This window comes from Notothenia rossii (genome assembly GCF_949606895.1).
Source record: "Notothenia rossii genome assembly, chromosome: 9".
Taxonomy (NCBI): domain Eukaryota; kingdom Metazoa; phylum Chordata; class Actinopteri; order Perciformes; family Nototheniidae; genus Notothenia; species Notothenia rossii.
Window position 1 is genome coordinate 63532170 of NC_136907.1, and position 18226 is coordinate 63550395.

Consider the following 18226-nt stretch of genomic DNA (forward strand, 5'->3'; position numbering starts at 1 on the left):
TCCAGGTATGCCTCCGGATCATCCTCTGCCGTCAATTTCTGGAGGGCAATTGAAGGTGGTCGGGCCGGGTTGGTAGCGGGATCGCCCTCCCGAGCGGCCAGACGCTGCAGCAGCTCCCGTAGGAGAGCCTGGTCCTCGCGCTGGCTCGAGGCGATCCCGAGCAGAGCCTCGCTCTGCTGTCGCTGTAATGCTGTGGTGGTCTCCTGCATGTGAGCGAGACGTTGGAGGGCCTGACCCAGCGGGGTTTCTCCTTCCGACATCGTCCCTGTTCAGACGCCACTGTGAGCCTCTCCGCTCACACAGGGTTCAAATCAGGACGGAAAGAGCAGGTTGGTGAAACACAGGCGTTTATTAACTCCAAACAATAATATGCGCGGGTCTCAAACGTTGCCCGGTTGGGAAACTTCAGAGGTCCTTTGGCGACCTTCCAGGATCCCGCCTACTGCATAACAGAACAGAACCAGGTTACGACATGCTTTTCTTCCTGCACTGATTACCTGATTCCGATCAGCTGTCTGGCCTCCGGCCGAGCCACTCCCTTCACTCCAGCAGTCAGCGCCCAAACCACACCCCGCTGCCACACTACCCAACCCTCCTATTGCTAGATCTATTTCTCCTGTACCAATCTCTCCCTCACACATCTCTCTCTCACTATCATCTAAAGCTTTATCCATGCTGTCTATGGCCGTCTCTACACTCTCTCTTTCTGCCTCTTCTGTCTTGAATAATTCCCTGTAAAACTCCTCCACTCTTTCTGCTATCCCTACTAAATCTGTTATTTTCCTACCATCCTTTTCCTCAACCTGGTTTAAATATTTGTTTTCCTGCTTCATTTTTTCCAAACTCAGAAAGTAACCCGTACATCTTTCCCCCTCCATTGCATTCTTTGCCCTGCTTCTAACTATCGCCCCCCTGCATTTGTCCCTCTCTAAACCCTCCAGCTCATCTTTGATCCTCGTGTATCTCCCTACATCTCTCCCTGTGTCTCCGTCTGTCTTTGCTGCCTCTTTAGCCAACTCTCCCCTCACCCTTTCCTCCTTTCTTCTCTCGAGCACATTTTTCCCCTTACTGTGTTTTATGCTTATTCTCTTGATCTCCTCTTTTAACCCCCCCCACCAACCTAATATATTATTGTCCCTTGTATCACCCCCCTCCCTTATACATTCTCTCACCCTTTGTTTATACACCTCATCATTCAGTAGTTTCGCATTCAAGCACCACACACCCCCGCCTCTCCCATTCATTCTCAGCCCCATCCTGAGGCTAAGAACCATATGATCACTCACCGCTGTGGTCCTATATTCAATCTTTCCAATCTTTTCATTTACAGCTTCCGAGCAGAGTGCTAAATCAATCCTGCTCTGCAGTAGTTTGTCTTTCACCACTCGCCTCCAAGAAGATTCCCTGACATCCGGGTTTCTTTCTCTCCACACATCTATCAACCCATTCTCATTCATTATCTTTTTGAGTGCCACCCTCGAGGAGTCATTACTAAAACGAGCACCCGCTGGCGCATCCAGCCTTCCACACCACACATTGAAGTCTCCCACAATCAAACAGTTCCCCTCACATTCGCCCTCCAACCCCTAAAAAAAAAAACTCTCTCCCTCTTGCTATTAGGTGCATATACATTAATCAACTTAAACGTGTCCCCCATGTATTCATACTGTACCCCAATCATCCTCCCTTCCCCATCATCCTCAACCTTCCTTGCATTCTTCACATCCCCCGAATTAATAAGTATCGCCACCCCCCTTGCATGTACACCCCCATTATTTGCAAACACCTCGCCCATCCACTCCTTTCTAACCTCATCCACACACTCCCCATCCCAATGTGTCTCCTGCAGACATATGATGCTGGCCTTACATAGACTTAGCGCCCGGCTTCTTTTGGACTTGCTTTTTAGACCATTACCGTTGAGGGATGAGATCGTTGCCATCAAAAGGGGTGTTGTTATAATTAACGTCCTTTGCATCATTTCCTTCGGCTGGCTTCTTTCCCAAGCTCCCCCTCTGTTGATCTCGCTCTCCTTTTCTCCACCTCTCTCTCCTTGTCCGCTCTGCGTCTGGAACTCTGCCCGGCGTTCTCCGCTGAGGTCTTCTTCTCCTCACGCCTGTTTCTCCTCATGCCGCGGCCCCTCTGCTCATCATTGGGGTTCTCGAAGACCATGGCGCCCCCAGTGTCCTCCGCCAGCTCTCCCTCCTCCATTCCTGAAGCCTCCGAGATGTCTTCTACCCCTCCAGGACCTCGACACTTCTTTCCCCCGCCGCTGCTCCCTTCGGCGCCTCTGATGCTCCCGTCGGCGCCTCCGCCGCTCTGCCTGGCACTTTTCTTGCTCTTTCCCGTGTCCGGTGCTTTCTCTTCCATCACCGAAGCCTCCGGGATGTCCTCATCCACTGGACCGTCATCTTCGCTGCTGATCTCATCATGGGGTCTTTTCTTTGCTCCCTCCGCCTCGTCGCCTTCCGCCTCGTCTTCCTCCTCGTCTTCCTCCATCGTCTTCCTTCTCGTTGTCTTCCTTCTTGTCGTCTTCCTCCTTGTCTTCCTCCTTGCCGTCTTCCTCCTCTCTTTCTCGCCTCTCTCTCTCTCCGCTCTCTCAGCTCCATACCTGCACTCCTTGGCGTAATGCCCTTGCTCATTGCACCTGTAGCAGTTAAAGTCTGGGCATTCTCTTAAGATGTGACCTGGCTGTATGCATAGCCTGCACACTGGAACCTGGCCATTGTGCAGGACCCGGAAGTACTCAGCCCCCTTCACCATGTCGAACTTTGTGGAATACGGCAGGGAGCGGACCTTGTCATTAAACCTCACTCTGAGGAATCTGGTGCCGTCTTTAATGTCCGAGTCTGACCACCTTCTTTTTTTGATGTCCGAGATAGGCTTGACTCCCCACTCCTCAAGCCTATTTAATAACGTCTTATCAAGCAAATAGACAGGCAGATGTAGGAACGAGACGGTCACATCGGTGCTAATAATGTTTTTTGCGTGTACCGCGGCCCCGTTCACTCTCAGCCCCTCCATTAATTTCATTTTCCCCTGGATGGTCCTCATTGTTACTTCATATTGTTTTCCCGTCACTCTGCATCCATCCACTGTCCCACACTGTTTCTGTATACCTTTTAGCATGTCCATCATTGACAGTGCACCTTCCACTACTACTTCCACAGTTAATTCCACACTGTGCATCGCTCTCTCCTTCTGCTCCTCTTTTCCTTCCTCTCCCGCTTTCTTGCCTTGCTCTTGCTCTTCTTCTTTGTCGTTGTCCTTCCTTTCGTCCGCCTTTTCACTTGCCCTTCTGCCTTCCATGTTCTGTGCCTCAGCAGTCCTGTCCACTCCAGCCGCAGTTGCCATCACAGCTCGCGCCGCACCAGATCACAGCACAGGGGGGGCCCAAACTGCAGAGCCGTTTGGGGAGGCCGTGCCAAGGGCCGTACCCCGGCGTACTTTGTTCAAAAATCAAATGCACCCAAAACATCTACGAAGACGTGCTTGAAGAGACTCACTAACTAAATGTTTCGCTCGTCCTCACTCTTCCCGCTTTAGCTGCAATGAACCTTGACGGAGATACTGTGCGCGTGCACCCAAGAGAAAATCAAACTCACTGCGGGTAGAGAGCACTTGGCAACGAAGCATGAGACAGGGCTTTTAATACTGGCACATATTACCACCAGGCAGCCAATCAACAAGGCAGGTGCAGCCTCAGCTAATGCTTGCACCTGTGTTCAATTAGCTTGCAACAGGTGGGCCTCGTTAAGACTTGTCTAACGTCTACAAAGTAAGCCCTGTGTATTGATCATGTAGATTGGGGGTGCCCAATACGTCAATCGCAAAGGTAGTGTGGGTAGATGGCATGGCATTGAAGCGCAATTGCGGCGCACCTTTATGCGCTTCAGAGGCGCTATTGGTGTAAGTGTATGGGCTCAGAACAGTCTCATAATACACACATGCACACAGAAGGATTCACACTTGTATTTCATGATCCGGAAAAAGGATTCGCACTTGTATTTCCGGATCCACACTTGTGTTTTTCAATGCACACACAAATGTGTTCCGTTTCACATGTAAATAAAATCCAAACACAGAAAAAAGTTTTAAGTGCATTTTTGATCCACACATATTTGTTTTCCGTTTTTAAAACCTCTGAACCTGCAAACACAAACCGCTTTCTGTGCATGGATCGCTGTGCATTCGTGTGTGGGTTTTTTGAGACTCCCCTGACGCTCACCCGATTCGTGCTTGTAATTTCTCTCATCTATAGCCAATCAGATATTTCCTCCAGTCTAAGCCAATCACATGAGCGCGCCCCCACGAGGGTATGATTTTTTGCGTTCATGACCAGTGATGCAAATTAGTCGCTTTTCGGCGCCTCCTGCTTTTTTAACGCTGATTTGGGTGACTTGTGTAATTCGTGGAGAACCGAAGAGTTTTCGTTTTAGGGGGGGGTCCGTCAGTCCGACTGGCGGACGGACAACTTCTCACTTCAAAAAAGAAGAAGAAATCTAGATCGCAAAATAATTAAACAAGCGAGTGCCTGTTTTTCCTGGCGAAGGACAGGTTCATTGAACACAACACGAGCGTAACGTGTCTTCACCATAGGTCTTCACGTGGTTATGTCTCGTCTGAAAGGAGTAATGGAGAGCACCGGAACGCCGCTCCAACTCTTCAAATATTGCAGTACCCATAAGGAGTCGTACACATGGCGCAGTGTTTGCGAGGCTGTGTCTTTAGTTGTAAGCACAGTGGCGATCTGTTGTTATTAGCATCTGGTTAGCTAGCTATGCTAACGAATTTAAAGAGCTTTTCTACAACCAGGTGGAAGAGAGCTCTCTCCTGAGAGGCTCAAATAACCTCAGCTCAGTGAGGTTAAGGCACACCTTGATATGATCATTATAGTTATTAATGAGACATTAGAGACTCAATTATTAACAGGTATAAAATACTGTATGACAGTAACAAAAAAAAGTTGTTAAAAATAACAAGAATAGAGTTTGAAAGGGGAGTGATTTGTAAAATATCCCAAAAGAAAAATCTGTCATTGTCAGATGGTATATTACGCTGCTTTTTCTGCTTCGAATAGTTCTCTCTTTTTTCACCATACCTGTGTTTGCATCACTGTTAATGTTTCTCATAACTAATTATATTAAAATAAACTCATTTTCCATCAACCAGCTTGTCACAGGAGTCTCAATGTTTGTCACACCCTCTGAATGTACCATTACAACAGCATTCAGCTACATAAGAAAACATACAAGTGTGTCCAAGTTCCGAGACCCTGTGCAACACCTCAACTGGCTCATATCAGAATCAGAAATCCTTTATTAGTCCCACAGCGGGGACATTTCCGCTTGTTACAGCTAAAGTGGCATAGCAGCTAAACAAAATGCATACCACAGAATAAGCTAACATATTAATTATATTATATATAATTATATTTAAAAACATTTTAGAAGGCCTCACGAAATACTTTAATGTAAATTAAAATGTGAAGGAATGTGTGTAATGTGGTGATTGCTATCATTGACATTATTCACCAACGGATCTATGGGTTGGGGTATTGTTCCGCACGGACATTTTAGTTAACCGGACTTCCTGTTGATGTGAAATCCAAAAACATTTAAAAAGAATAAAATAATACTTTATTCCGAGTGTGCTTGCTTTTCTCTTTGAAAGTCATCACATAACGCCATTGTAATACACGGTTCGGCTGCATTAAATATTAGATATCTGCCGTAGTTCTCTATTTATAGAGCCCTGATGAGACTTCTAGACAAACAGGAAGAACTGCCGCCGAAACTGAATATGTGACGTGGATCATAAATATATCAGCAATTAAACAACATCTTGCATTTCTTTTCACAAAATACGTCTTGCAGTATCAATACTAATTCGGCTGACTTTTATATTTGATCCAAATGGTAGATAGGCTGTATTTACACCATAAAGGTGCACAGCTGATAGAAAGGGACACCTAGTGGTTAAATCACGTTATTGCGTGGCGTGGGAAAAAAATTAGGGGATGCCAATAACACGTCCATTCTTTTGGGTCGGGGGTGTAATAACGTAATAATGTAATAACGTAACCAGATGAGTGATTACAGCACCCGGAATCATTTTACACACATTTGTATCATACAGATGCAAGACTTACACACGCCTGTGACCGACGGGTCCGCACCATAGACCGCAGGTACTCTCCAGCCGAAACTCTAATAAGCATTCATTCACAAACTAAATCAGGAGACCTTTAACGTTTTACGTCCGATTAGCGCCTTTTTTCCTCGCTGTACACAGCTCCAGTTTGAGCATTGGCCTGTCATCAGATTGTATTTGTTGTTGCTGCTGTAGCGGAAATTTAGTAAAATTATTTTTGATTAAATACTCCAAATCTCAACCCTCCATAATTGCACTTGCTTCAGTTGTTTGCTACTTTCTAACGGCGGTGAGAGTGGTGCAGTGACACTATCTATCTTCTATCGATTAGATGTATGATTCGAAAATGATAAAAGTAGGGCAGACATGTGGATATTATCCGACTGAACAAAACATGCATTTATCTAACAGGTTAGTTTTCCACTGACCTTATTTCGAGCTATTTTTCCAAAATCCTATGGAGAAATCCCATTGCTTTTTTTGTCGATTTGTCATATAAATCCATGAGGGAAACCGAGCGCAGCTTACTTCCGGGTTTTATGACGCGTCACTGCAACACTAAATTGATGTGATTTGATTGGATAGTGAGGCAAGGGAATTGTGAATTGGAATTGGCATGGCCCTGACTAATCACAGGTTGGCAGGGGCATGACGTGAGCCTTGTCTGATTGGTCAATCCCTCCATTTTTTTTCACCAAGGGAAGCCAATTTCGGCTGGCCTCCTCTCGCAACAGAGTGTGCAATCTACTGTTTCACCATAACATCTAGAGGGGCGCTGTTTCACTCTTTCTAAAATACTCAATGAGAATGGGGGAGAGACGGGCCGGTGTCGGTACCAGATGTGTTCGGGGTACCATATGTGTTCGGGGGCCGTCTCTTAGCAATGACGTCACGCATTGTACGCATTGTGATTGGCTGTACGGTAATTTACCCAGGGGTGCTCGGGGGCAAATCACATCTACAGATCATGACGAACCGAATTGAATTATTCCTATGCTCCTAGCGTGTGAAAGTGTTTGTGAAAAACATGTTAAAAAAAACATGAAAACGGAGCAATGGCTGTACGCCATTGGCTGTACGGCAACTCAAGAGGACCATCATACACGGTCAAATTCCGAACATTTAAACATAGCCTACACTTCATTCTTTACTTTGTCCGTTATTATATGTAGAAGATGAACTACCTCTCTGAAAGGTCCCAATGTGTTCATTTTGATGGGCTGTCTTCTGAGTGGTTAAACATCACTAAAGATTTTCTGACTTCTGACTGCTTTGGATATATAATTACACCACAATAAGGTTTTACTATCACAGTGCACTGAGATTTGTGACAAACTGTAAAGCACTTACGCATCACTGTACACTGTAAACCAAGGCGGTTTTGCCATCACTTACTTTACTGAGGCTCAGTCACTGGTACATTTTCATTTAGAAAAGCCATGTTGGATAAAGTACCATCTTATATCTGCTCCCTGATCTCTCGGCAAATTGAAAGTACTTATTGCCTGAGATCTCATGCTGTGGTTTTATTAAATGTGCCAAGTGCTAGGACTGTCTTAGGGAAGAAAGCTTTTAGATGTGCAGCTCCACTAACTTGGAACAGTCTGCAAAAAGAATGTAAAATTACCAAGCTGGTACCACTACATGTTTTTAAAGCTCGGTTGGATGCTCCACAGTCAGATGCTGTTGGTACCTGTACATGTGGATAGATATGTAAATTGTAATCCCTGTATTTTTTGCTGTATGATGTCCTTTTGTTGTTCTGTTGTTTATGTTTTTATGTCTTCATGTGGAACCTACTGCTGCAGGTCTCCCTTGAAAAATAGATCATTGATCTCAATGGGATTTTACCTGGATAAATAAAGGTTTTGAATTGAATGTCGAGCATTAACTGCAAGTCACTCAAATGCATAAACTGGAGAATAATTATGTTACAAGTTTTACAGAAAACATATCCAAGTGTAACAAACATCCAGTATTAACCTTACTGTTTTTTTACTAACAGTAACCAACTAATAATTTTCATGAAGTGCATATTTATTCCAAACTCACTATATATATATAATAAAACATAATGCACAATGGTACACAGTATCCAAACTCTTTAGGCACTGGTCAGAGGCATTCATGTAAAGCAGATCACCAGAATCCAATACTGGTAAAAACGTTGCAGAGATCAAATGTTTCCTTGTCTGAAAGGAGAAACCTAATTTTAAAACAACATTTTCAGTGTGTGACTTGAAAGATAAGTTCTGATCAATAATAAAACCTAGATATGTGTATGTAGTGACCCTTTCAATGTCAATGTCAGTCCCTTGAACAGTACAAATGTTGGGGAGAAAAGAAGTTAACTTTTTGCGATTTGAGAATATCATGAGTTTGGAGTTGTCTGCATTTAATGCTAACTTGAGTTGAGATAAATGGGATGGAATAACATCAAAGAAAGATTGGAGGAAATCAAGACTTGCTCTATAGAAGAGGATGAACAATAAATAACAGTATCATCTGCATAAAAATGGAAAGCAGCATTTGAAAGATTATTCGAGATTATTTACATACAGTATATGGTGAAATTATTGGTCCTAATATGGAACCTTGGCGCACACCCTTTCAAATCAAATCAATCAAATCAAGTTTTATTTATATAGCACATTTATAAACGATTTTTGGTCGAGCCAAAGTGCTGTACAAATAATAAAAAATACCCTACAGTAAAGACATTTTACAGCTAATACAACAGCAGTTTGTTCAGAATATCAGTATGAGAAGAAAACGACACCCTCTGTCCTTAGACCCTCACATCGTACAAGGAAAAACTTCAAGAGAAAACCCACAGTTTAAAGGGAAAAATGGGAGAAACCTCGGGGAGAGCAACAGAAGAGGGATCCCTCTCCCAGGAAGGACAGACGTGCAATAGATGCCGTGTGTAAATCGAGGAGATAATACATTTGCAACATAGGTAGACCGAATGTTAGGAAATGCATGCGTCTATAATAATAGGATGAATCCACGAAGATGTCAACAATCCTGTGGGAGCCTTCAGGGAGGCAGCACGACGAGACCCAGGCAGGACCGCAGAGACAGGTTCAGCCACGACCCGAAGTCCACGACTTAATCCAGAACTCAGGATAGAGGATCCAGGATGCGGGACCACAGCAAGAGGATCAGCCTCGACTCAAGATCACATCAAGACACAAAAGAAGAAACATTTGGCTGGGTTAATCGGAACATGAGAATACACAGATTCAGACAGACAGAAGGAAGAACAAGCACTCCCTTTGGAGTGATTTTTTTTAAATATTGAAGTTAAATGCATCAATCTGGTGCACTTTGAGAGCAAAATGAAGAGATATATGGATACCTCTCAACATCCATATGAAACAACTGTAAACAGATTTACTTTGTCTTTATGGATTCGATTGTGGACTCGATTGTGATTGCTGCACATTATCCCTTACTTAATAAATACTTTTTTTGATAATCTATTATATAGAAAAGTATATCATATTGATATATAATATATAATTTATTGATAATATATAATATAATCAAATATAACAATCAAAACGAAATAAGTAGTATTAAGTATTAGGGCTAAGAAAATATTGTACATGTGAAATAGTTGTATGTATTGATTTAAATTGACATGCATACGCTAAGAAAAATAGTCCGTTGATGCACTGTTGAGGAACCTGCGACCAAAGTTTTTCATCTCCGACCTTGTCAGGTATTGAACAATCAATAAATAAAGAACACAGAATTGACGTCTCATCCAATCACCTCTTCGGATGCAGCGAGGGCGGGACGTCGGAGGAACTGCGGCGCTCAGGTGTACACACACACACACACACACACAAGCAGGTTTACCAGCCTTGACAGCCCAAGGAAGGCAGCGGCTGTAACAATGTGCCACAAGATAATTTCATATGTAGAAGCCTGATAGTAAACTAGTTATGAAGTAATACATTTATTTATAACGCAGTCTAAAAAAAAGTTAACCAAAGAGCTGTGTTCTCACCATGATGCGCAAGGCAGCCAGCAGACCATTACCTCCTCTCTTCCCTACACACGGGCACACAAACAGACAAAAACAAGTGTTAGCCATATCAGCGACTACGGGTAAATGCATTGCTGCTTCCTGCTCTGTCAGTTTCAACATCTTACCTTCTCTACCCTTCTGTCTTTTATTCCGTTGTAGTTGAATATCTGCTGCCTTGAGCATTTTCTGCAGCCTGAAATGGTGCAAATAAGAAGTTATAAACAAATGAAGAAAAGGTTTGGACATCCTCCAGACGAATATTTGATTAATGACTTTCATATAGGAAGAGAACATTAGCTAATCTGCAATGTGGCCTATTTGTGTCCAACTTCCTTTTTGTTTTATTTCATGAAACATAATTTCTAACCACCTTATAAATAAAGACAAGTCATTGAGCAAACCTTTATGGTTTTTTATGGTTATTAAAAAGAGAGGGATTATGGAAACCTGGATCTGATATCTTGTGTGCAAAAGGACTTGCGCGTGAATGGGAGAATAGTATACAGCTATTTATTTCTTCAGTAGGATGTACCACAAAAACAAAACATACCCTTATTCTTCTTCTTCATCATCCCTTCACCTGTGGTACTGCTACACCCATTTGCTACAGAGGTAGCAAGTCTTGGAGAGGAGGAGCGCTCTGTGGGCAAACCTGTGACAGATGTAAGAAAGTTAAATGAGTGACGGTAGAGACTGGGGCATAGATAGCATCACAACCTCTGTGGGCTATAGATGATTTTTGCCCTTCATGTTCCTGATCTACTGACTTCAAATATGGAGTATGTCAAAATGTATTATGTAACTTAAATAACTTTCAGAATATTTTTTGTTAGCGTCCAGCTGTGACTTTATGACAAATCACACCCTATTTATGGAAAGACGGTTTCCCTAGGATATCTGTGAATTGTGTTGTATTTGTTTTTCTGTTGTATATGTAAAATGACCTTGGGTTCCTTGAAAGGTGCATTTAAATGACAAGTGCTATTATTATAAACCATGATGCCAGAGGGCAAATAACACTCAACACTCATTATTGAAAATGTAATGAATCACACAAACAAAACACTAACCCTTCTTCCTCTTCCCCTGGCTGGGACGCAGCCGATGGTGAAGGGAGTGAATAGGTGCTTGCAGCTGGGACAGGGATGAGTGTCAGGGTGTACATCTCCTCGGATAGGTTTCCTACATAGAAGTAGAAAGAGTAGAATGGATGTACGCCACCTTCTTCAATGTACAGAACCTCCTATTTTACTGGAATTCGCGATGAACTATGCTGTGCTACTTACCAGAGGACTTGGTGGGGGTGTCTGCGGTGGCAATGGCGACTTCTGAAAAAGAAAAGGTTACAATTTGTAAAACATACAAATTGCTGTTAAAAGATGACTTTGAAGCTTACAAAAATAACACAAGTTTATATTGCATCAAGTACAACCACTCAATGCACCATGCAAACATAATTTGACCACAGAAAAAGGACACATTGGTCTCTAACCCCACCAATAGGAATGTCCTCATAAGTGCTAATAAAAGTAATGACATTAAGTTCTTAGGCGTTATTTTTCTCATTAGGCAGTTCAACAAATGTCATTTTGAATGGTCAGCTCCTGGCTGTTTATAAAATTCTAATATAACGAATATAGTCAGAAAACAATAAAAATAGTGGTACAATAGACTTCTGCAATTACTTGATGTGGCTGGCGAGTTTTCCGCAGGAGGCTGTGGGGTTTCGGAGGCTGCTGCAGGCTCTGTATGACTCCAACCTAGATTAAAGAAAATAAGCTTTGGATAGCATCAACAACATCATGTAATTCACTAGTTCTCCCATTTGTATGCTTGATTTAAGGAAGAGGTGTAAGTTAATTGCTGTCAATTACCCCTATGGGCTCCTCCTAAACTTTATTAAGAAAACGACATCTAAGTGTCTAATTTCATTTCCAATGACATTATTGGTTAATTCTACAAAAATGTAAGTTACAGTACTACCTACTTAATAATTTCTTTATTCACTTTAACAGACAACAATACCTTTCGCAACAAACTCAAATAACACCTCCATCCTTCGGAGGCAGGTGGAGGCCTTGCTGCTGACATTGCACCTTGGCATCATTACTTCGCAGGTCCTTCTTTATTCCAGGCCGGGCTAGGAACAAGACGCCTCTGGCTCCAAGGGCCTGACATTTTTCCAGCTTCCAACAAACCAAAATATACATTATTTCAGAACAATTATGCCCTGGTTATTTGCAAAGGCAAAACCAGTTGTTAAACATAAATCACATACACTGCTTGCACAGATATTCAACCCTATGCAATAACAAAGACATTTTTTTTTATGCATGCATTAACAGTCTTAAGACTGTTGCGATCAGCAAGTAGAAGCTTTGAACATTATTCTGCATTGCATTTCTCATTTCTCTTGGCGGAATTTACACTGTATATATCATCTAGGTTTGTGGAGCAGCACTGTGGTTTATGAACAGTGCCATAGATTCTAAGTGGGATTAAGTTTCCAGCCATTCTACAACCTAAACGTCGCAATTTTTGATCACCTGCAGTATTTTTTCTTTTGCTTGGGATAATTGTACTACTAGAAGGTGAGTATTCACTTGGATGCCTTACAAGTATACTAGATGTTCTGCTGTTGCACACAGGCTCAATCACAGTACTGAGATAATATCTCTATCTCTAAAGTACACTGTGGAGTATTTATAGGGTTCTATAAGATATAATTGATTATGGTATTCATAATTAGGTTCCCATTAATGTGTATAATCACCTATAACTATTTTTTGTTGTGATTAGCTTAGAGTAAGCCCTTCATATATACATAGCGAGCCGGTCTATTTCACTCTCTTCTCTTTGCCGTGTTACTACAGTAATTCAATCGGAAGAAAAAAAACACTGGCTCTAGAGAAGGCCTTTCATGTTGTTATGGCAATGGATGGCCACTGTAGGTTTTTGTACACGCTTATAAAGGGAGAGGTACTCAGTTGGTTGCAATTTAGAAACCTCACTATTACACAGTGTACCTTTCAATTACATTGAATCAAATTCAGCGATGATTCGCCAAAGTTAAATAAACATAACTTATCCCTGTGTCTACAGTAGTTGTATTGACAGGGAGCAGACACACTGATGAAAATGTCTATTTCGAATGTAAGTTGAATTGGATAAATGATTAAATAGTGCAAATGTATTTAGCTGTTTTCTGACACAGTGCTTTAAAACTTGAATGTACATGTAGTCACATTTTTTTTGGGGCACACAGTTCATGCAGGTCATGACATTTGCATAATGTGCACCAGCTCAAAGCCCATTTCTACCTAGGGCTTTGAGCAGCAGATTTGTATTACGTAATTATGATCAGATATGGTCAGATATTAAATTTCTGTATCAAATGTAAATATTTTTTCCAAATCCAGAATGAACAAGTACAGGGCTGTTATTAATTATGCATGCAGGCCAACAAAAAAAAAAGTCCATCACATACCACCAATGCAGCTTGATCCCTCAGGTGGGATGAAGTTTTATTCTTTTTTTGTGCCTGGACCCAGGTGTTTGCTTTCGTATCAAACTTGTCCATTCATTTGCTAAGGCGCAGTTTGCGGGGCTGAACCGCCTTGCAGAATTTGCAAGTTTTGCATGCCACATTCAGTGACATGCAGCAGCTTGAGCAATGCCTCGAAGTGGAACCTGGTCCTGGCATTCTTTTGGAGATAAAGACAAATAAAAGACAAGGTCATTTAAAACTGGGTTTCAAATTCAGAATGCAATCAAATACAAATATTGACTAATTTTCCTTTGTCTAGTCCGTGACTGTAAGTCCCTCCCCAAGCTACAACAAAAACGGTATCCTGTTTAGAATAGAATAAAAACACTTGCATTTTTATTTAATTTGAGTAAATTAATTTAGTATCAATGCAATAATGGCCCCTTACTTAGTTTTAGTACAATTTCAAAGCAAAGCTAAAATTCAGCGGTAAAATATTATGACATCGAAACGTAAGGCTACACAACTTCTACTATCTTACAAGCTTGACCATGACATTGCACTGTAAAAGCACTATCTTGAATTTGACGAAAATATATGATAATGTTAATCTGTTGAAATCCTATATATAAAATTGTTTTTATAATATAATCTAGAATTATAGCAGTACTACAGTATAATACACTGCAACGTCGTCTACTGTGTTACCAGCTTGAATAAGACCATTTGAAATGTCCCTGTAAATTTTGCATAACAAAGAGATAAATATATGACACTGTTAGTCGATTGTAATGCTATATATAAATCGTGAAAAGTTTAAGTTCTTACCTGTGGGCACAACTACCTGTGTGTGTGTGTGTGTGTGTGTGTGTGTGTGTGTGTGTGTGTGTGTGTGTGTGTGTGTGTGTGTGTGTGTGTGTGTGTGTGTGTGTGTGTGTGTGTGTGTGTGTGTGTGTGTGTGTGTGTACAAAAGAGAAAGTGGTAAAGAGACAGAGAGGAAGATGGTAAAAATGGGAAGACAGGAAGAAATGTAGGGAATATAGCTCTGAGGAGGGAGAAGAGAATAAATTGAAAAAGGCTCTTAAAAATGCTGTTTGATCTTGCTTTGGTTTGGTATCTGTTGAAAGAAAAAAATACAGTGAACACTTGCCACTGTATGCAAGTATGACAGCCACAATAGGCATTTTTCCAAGCTTTGTATATACAGTGCCAGAAGTATTTAACTCAACATTTTCTTACATTAACTTTGTTTCCAACACAGCATTTACATTGTTAGCAGTTACGTTTTGGTGTACTTCTAAAGGTAATTATTCTAAAGGTTCTTATTATACATCCATGGTCTGTAGTTCGTTTATAGCATAACGTTAGCATTTTGCTTCTGGCCATTAGATTTATGATTCGAAAATTATAAAAGTAGGGTAGATATGTGGAGATTATCCGGCTGAACAAAAGGTGCATTTATCAAGCAGGTTCGTTTTCCACAGATCTTATTTCGAGCTATTTTCCAAAATCCTATGGAGAAATCCCATTGACTCTGAGACGAGGGAACCAATAGTTGTAAAATGCTAACTCACTTCCGGGTTGTAGGACTCACCACTGCACTATATCTCCGGTCAAGTAAAGCTAATATGTGTTTAGCTAGCTCATGCTTTAAAAAGATATGTAACTACAACTGATTTACTTGCAATAAACATTAAAATATTGGAGGCATGCGGTGCAGCACATTACCTGCTTGGCGAAGTCAGACAGAGAGGAGGTTGTAGCCGATGTCCGGTGCGTTCATGGTCATCGGATAGTAATCGGTAGCATGGTGTTCACTTACTACGCGACCGCACAATGTAACGTACAGTAATTCCACAACCACATAAATGGATTAACATCGATTTAGCTGTTGCAACAAAAATAAATAAATGAATGAATCTACTGGTTTGATCATTTGAACCAAAAGTGGTGCATTTTGCACTATTTTGACCCTTGAACCTTACTGGTGTTTATTTTTCACGGAGTTCAGTTGCGAAGCGATCACACAACGTCACGTCCGGTATTTCCACAACAACACAAATGGATTAACATCGTAGCCTTTGTTTCTGCTAAAAGAGGTGTCGACCAGCCACGGCCACAAGAAAATCGGTGAAATCGAGTGTGATGATTAAAAAATAAATTAAAAACATCTAATTTTGACAATAAAAACCGACCAATAGGCGCGGTAGACCATTTGCCTGGCACTTCCGGGTGTTTCTCCCTGTTAACAATACCGTGTAACTGTCACGCTTGAAGGGGATTAACATCGATGTAATACATGAATGTAGCCGTTGTTTCCGCTGAAAGAGGTGTCGACCAGCTAGGGCCACAAGAACATCGGCGAAGTCGAGTGTGAGGATTAAAAACATCTAATTTTGAAAATAAAAACCGACCAATAGGCGCGGTAGAGCCTTTGCTTGGCACTTCCGGGTATTTCTCCACTGGTTAACATGGGTTAACAATACCGTGTAACTGTCACGTTTTGAAGGGACAAAACCGTGACATATTTACGTCTCCCAGCATGGTAAAACGTCACATGTTCACGTCTTGCCGTGATACCGGGTTGTAATTTTGTGTCATGTATCATACGGTTTGATTTCGATAACAAACCAATGAATGCAAGGCAAGAGTCTGACTATTTTGATTTGTTAATCTATATTGACCCACAATAATTAGTTGTATAACAATGCTTTCCCTTATTCAAAAGACAACATATTTATCTTCACATCAAGGAAAGTCAATCAGACGGTAACGGGATGGTGAACATGCATCAGTGTCCCAGCCTGACTTTGACCAGAGAAGTCGTTTTGTGGTTTGTTCCATAATTTGAAAGAAACAATACACAGGTGTTAAGGACACCCTGTAGGATTAAAGGTTTTGCTTCTATCATTGTTGACATTTCACTTGAATAATTAAGGATCTCACCTTTCATTTTTAGTTGTATGAAGGCTACTTTTATAATATAACATCTACATGTGTAGTTTCAACACTTATGACCTAGTGTTTGACCAAATATTTAGTAATGCTTACCCAACGTTTACAAAACCAAAAAGAGACCTGAAGGTTCATTGTTTTGATATGCAGAACTGCCCAAAGTTGTAAATACTCCATTTCAGAGTTGGTGTATGTAATGAGCTAAGCCAGCATCCCTCACACAGCAGATGTTACATATTTTAGGAAAGGACATGATGGCACTTTACCTTTGACTGAAATACATTTTCAAAAAACAACAATTTTAAAGCTTGTTCACACAAGGAAAGCTAGTGTGAACACAAAATGTTCCAATTCAAAACCTATCAAGAAATGGTTGAGCAATGATGCCACCATGTGGACACAAAGCCACACTATGACAACACTTCAAATGCCAAACATTAATTAAATGTATAAATGTAGTAATTTAAAGTGTGCACTTTAAGTTAATCATTTGTCAGCACAACTTTTGTTTCAATTAAATGTAATTCTCAATATGGACTGTTCACTCATTCACAAACCAAATGAGACTTCTTGAAGACCCTGGAATAAAAAGAGTCTCTTGCGTAGTTGAAGGTTAACAAAAGCACAAACAGGAAAGCGTCTGTTCAAAACTTTTATTAGAACTGTTTAAGTAAGGTAGCGTGGAGGAGGAAAAGGAGGCAGCATTGGTATGGGCAAGTGAACATGGGGATGAAAAGGAGGATGGGGTGCCGGAGTGGGCGGGGGATCTGGTTTCACAGTGGTAGCTGGAGTGGTTGGATATTGGGGATAGGGAGGGATCATAGGGTAAAGATGATAGTAAGGCATAGATGGTTGAAGCTGCGATGAGTGATTTTTTGCCTTTGGTTTAGTTGTAGTTGGTGTTGTCGCCGCAGTAGTTTTTGGCTTTGTAGCTGGATATTTGGAAGGATTAAGGGGAGGATACATCGGCATATATTGTGGAAACGGCATCTGAGCGTATTGAGGCATCTGAGCGTATTGAGGCATCGGAGGGTTTCGAGGCATCTGAGGCAGTGCAGGAATTTGAGTCGCCTTTGCAGTTGAAGGCTGTTTGGTCGTTGTCTCCGGCATCTTAGGGTATTGACGCATCAGATGGTATTGAGGCTTCAGAGCGGATTGAGGCATCAGAGCGTAGTGAGGAATCTGAGGCAGTGCAGGAATTTTAGGACTTCGAGTCGCCTTTGCACTTGTAGGCCGTGTGGTCGTTGCCTCTGGCATCTTAGGGTATTGAGGCATCTCAGGGTTTTGAGGCTTCTGAGGGTTTTGAGGCATCTGAGGGTTTTGAGGAACCTCAGGGTATTGAGGCATCTGAGGGTTTTGAGGAACCTCAGGGTATTGAGGCATCTGAGGGTTTTGAGGAACCTTAGGGTATTGAGGAACCTCAGGGTATTGAGGCATCTGAGGGTTTTGAGGGTATCGAGGCACCTGAGGGTATTGAGGCATCTCAGGCATCTCAGGGTATTGAGGCATCTCAGGCATCTCAGGGTATTGAGGCACCTCAGGGTACTGAGGCATCGGAGGGTACTGAGGCATCGGAGGGTATCGAGGAACCT

The 18226-nt window shown here is 41.8% G+C and overlaps 2 protein-coding genes across 9 annotated transcripts in view; both read right to left on the reverse strand.

Moving 5' to 3' along the window:
• The window catches only part of LOC307018966 (uncharacterized protein), a 78536-nt gene that overhangs the window by 27146 nt on the left and 33164 nt on the right, over positions 1-18226 (reverse strand). The window lies entirely within an intron of this gene.
• Positions 1477-18141, reverse strand: LOC307018969 (uncharacterized protein). 4 transcript variants are annotated; one of them, XM_079649542.1, is made up of 11 exons: positions 15408-18141; positions 14508-14796; positions 13680-13896; positions 12218-12378; positions 11878-11952; positions 11479-11520; positions 11263-11374; positions 10743-10844; positions 10318-10385; positions 10172-10215; positions 1477-10049 (listed from the first exon to the last, which is right to left on the reverse strand). In XM_079649542.1, the coding sequence occupies exon 11, from the start codon at positions 3352-3354 to the stop codon at positions 1978-1980; it is 1377 nt and encodes a 458-aa protein (XP_079505668.1). In that variant the 5' UTR covers positions 3355-10049; positions 10172-10215; positions 10318-10385; positions 10743-10844; positions 11263-11374; positions 11479-11520; positions 11878-11952; positions 12218-12378; positions 13680-13896; positions 14508-14796; positions 15408-18141; the 3' UTR covers positions 1477-1977. The 4 variants fall into 4 exon arrangements, with proteins under 4 accessions (XP_079505668.1, XP_079505669.1, XP_079505667.1 ...); XM_079649543.1 differs by having other exon boundaries at positions 15254-18141; XM_079649541.1 differs by having other exon boundaries at positions 14508-18141.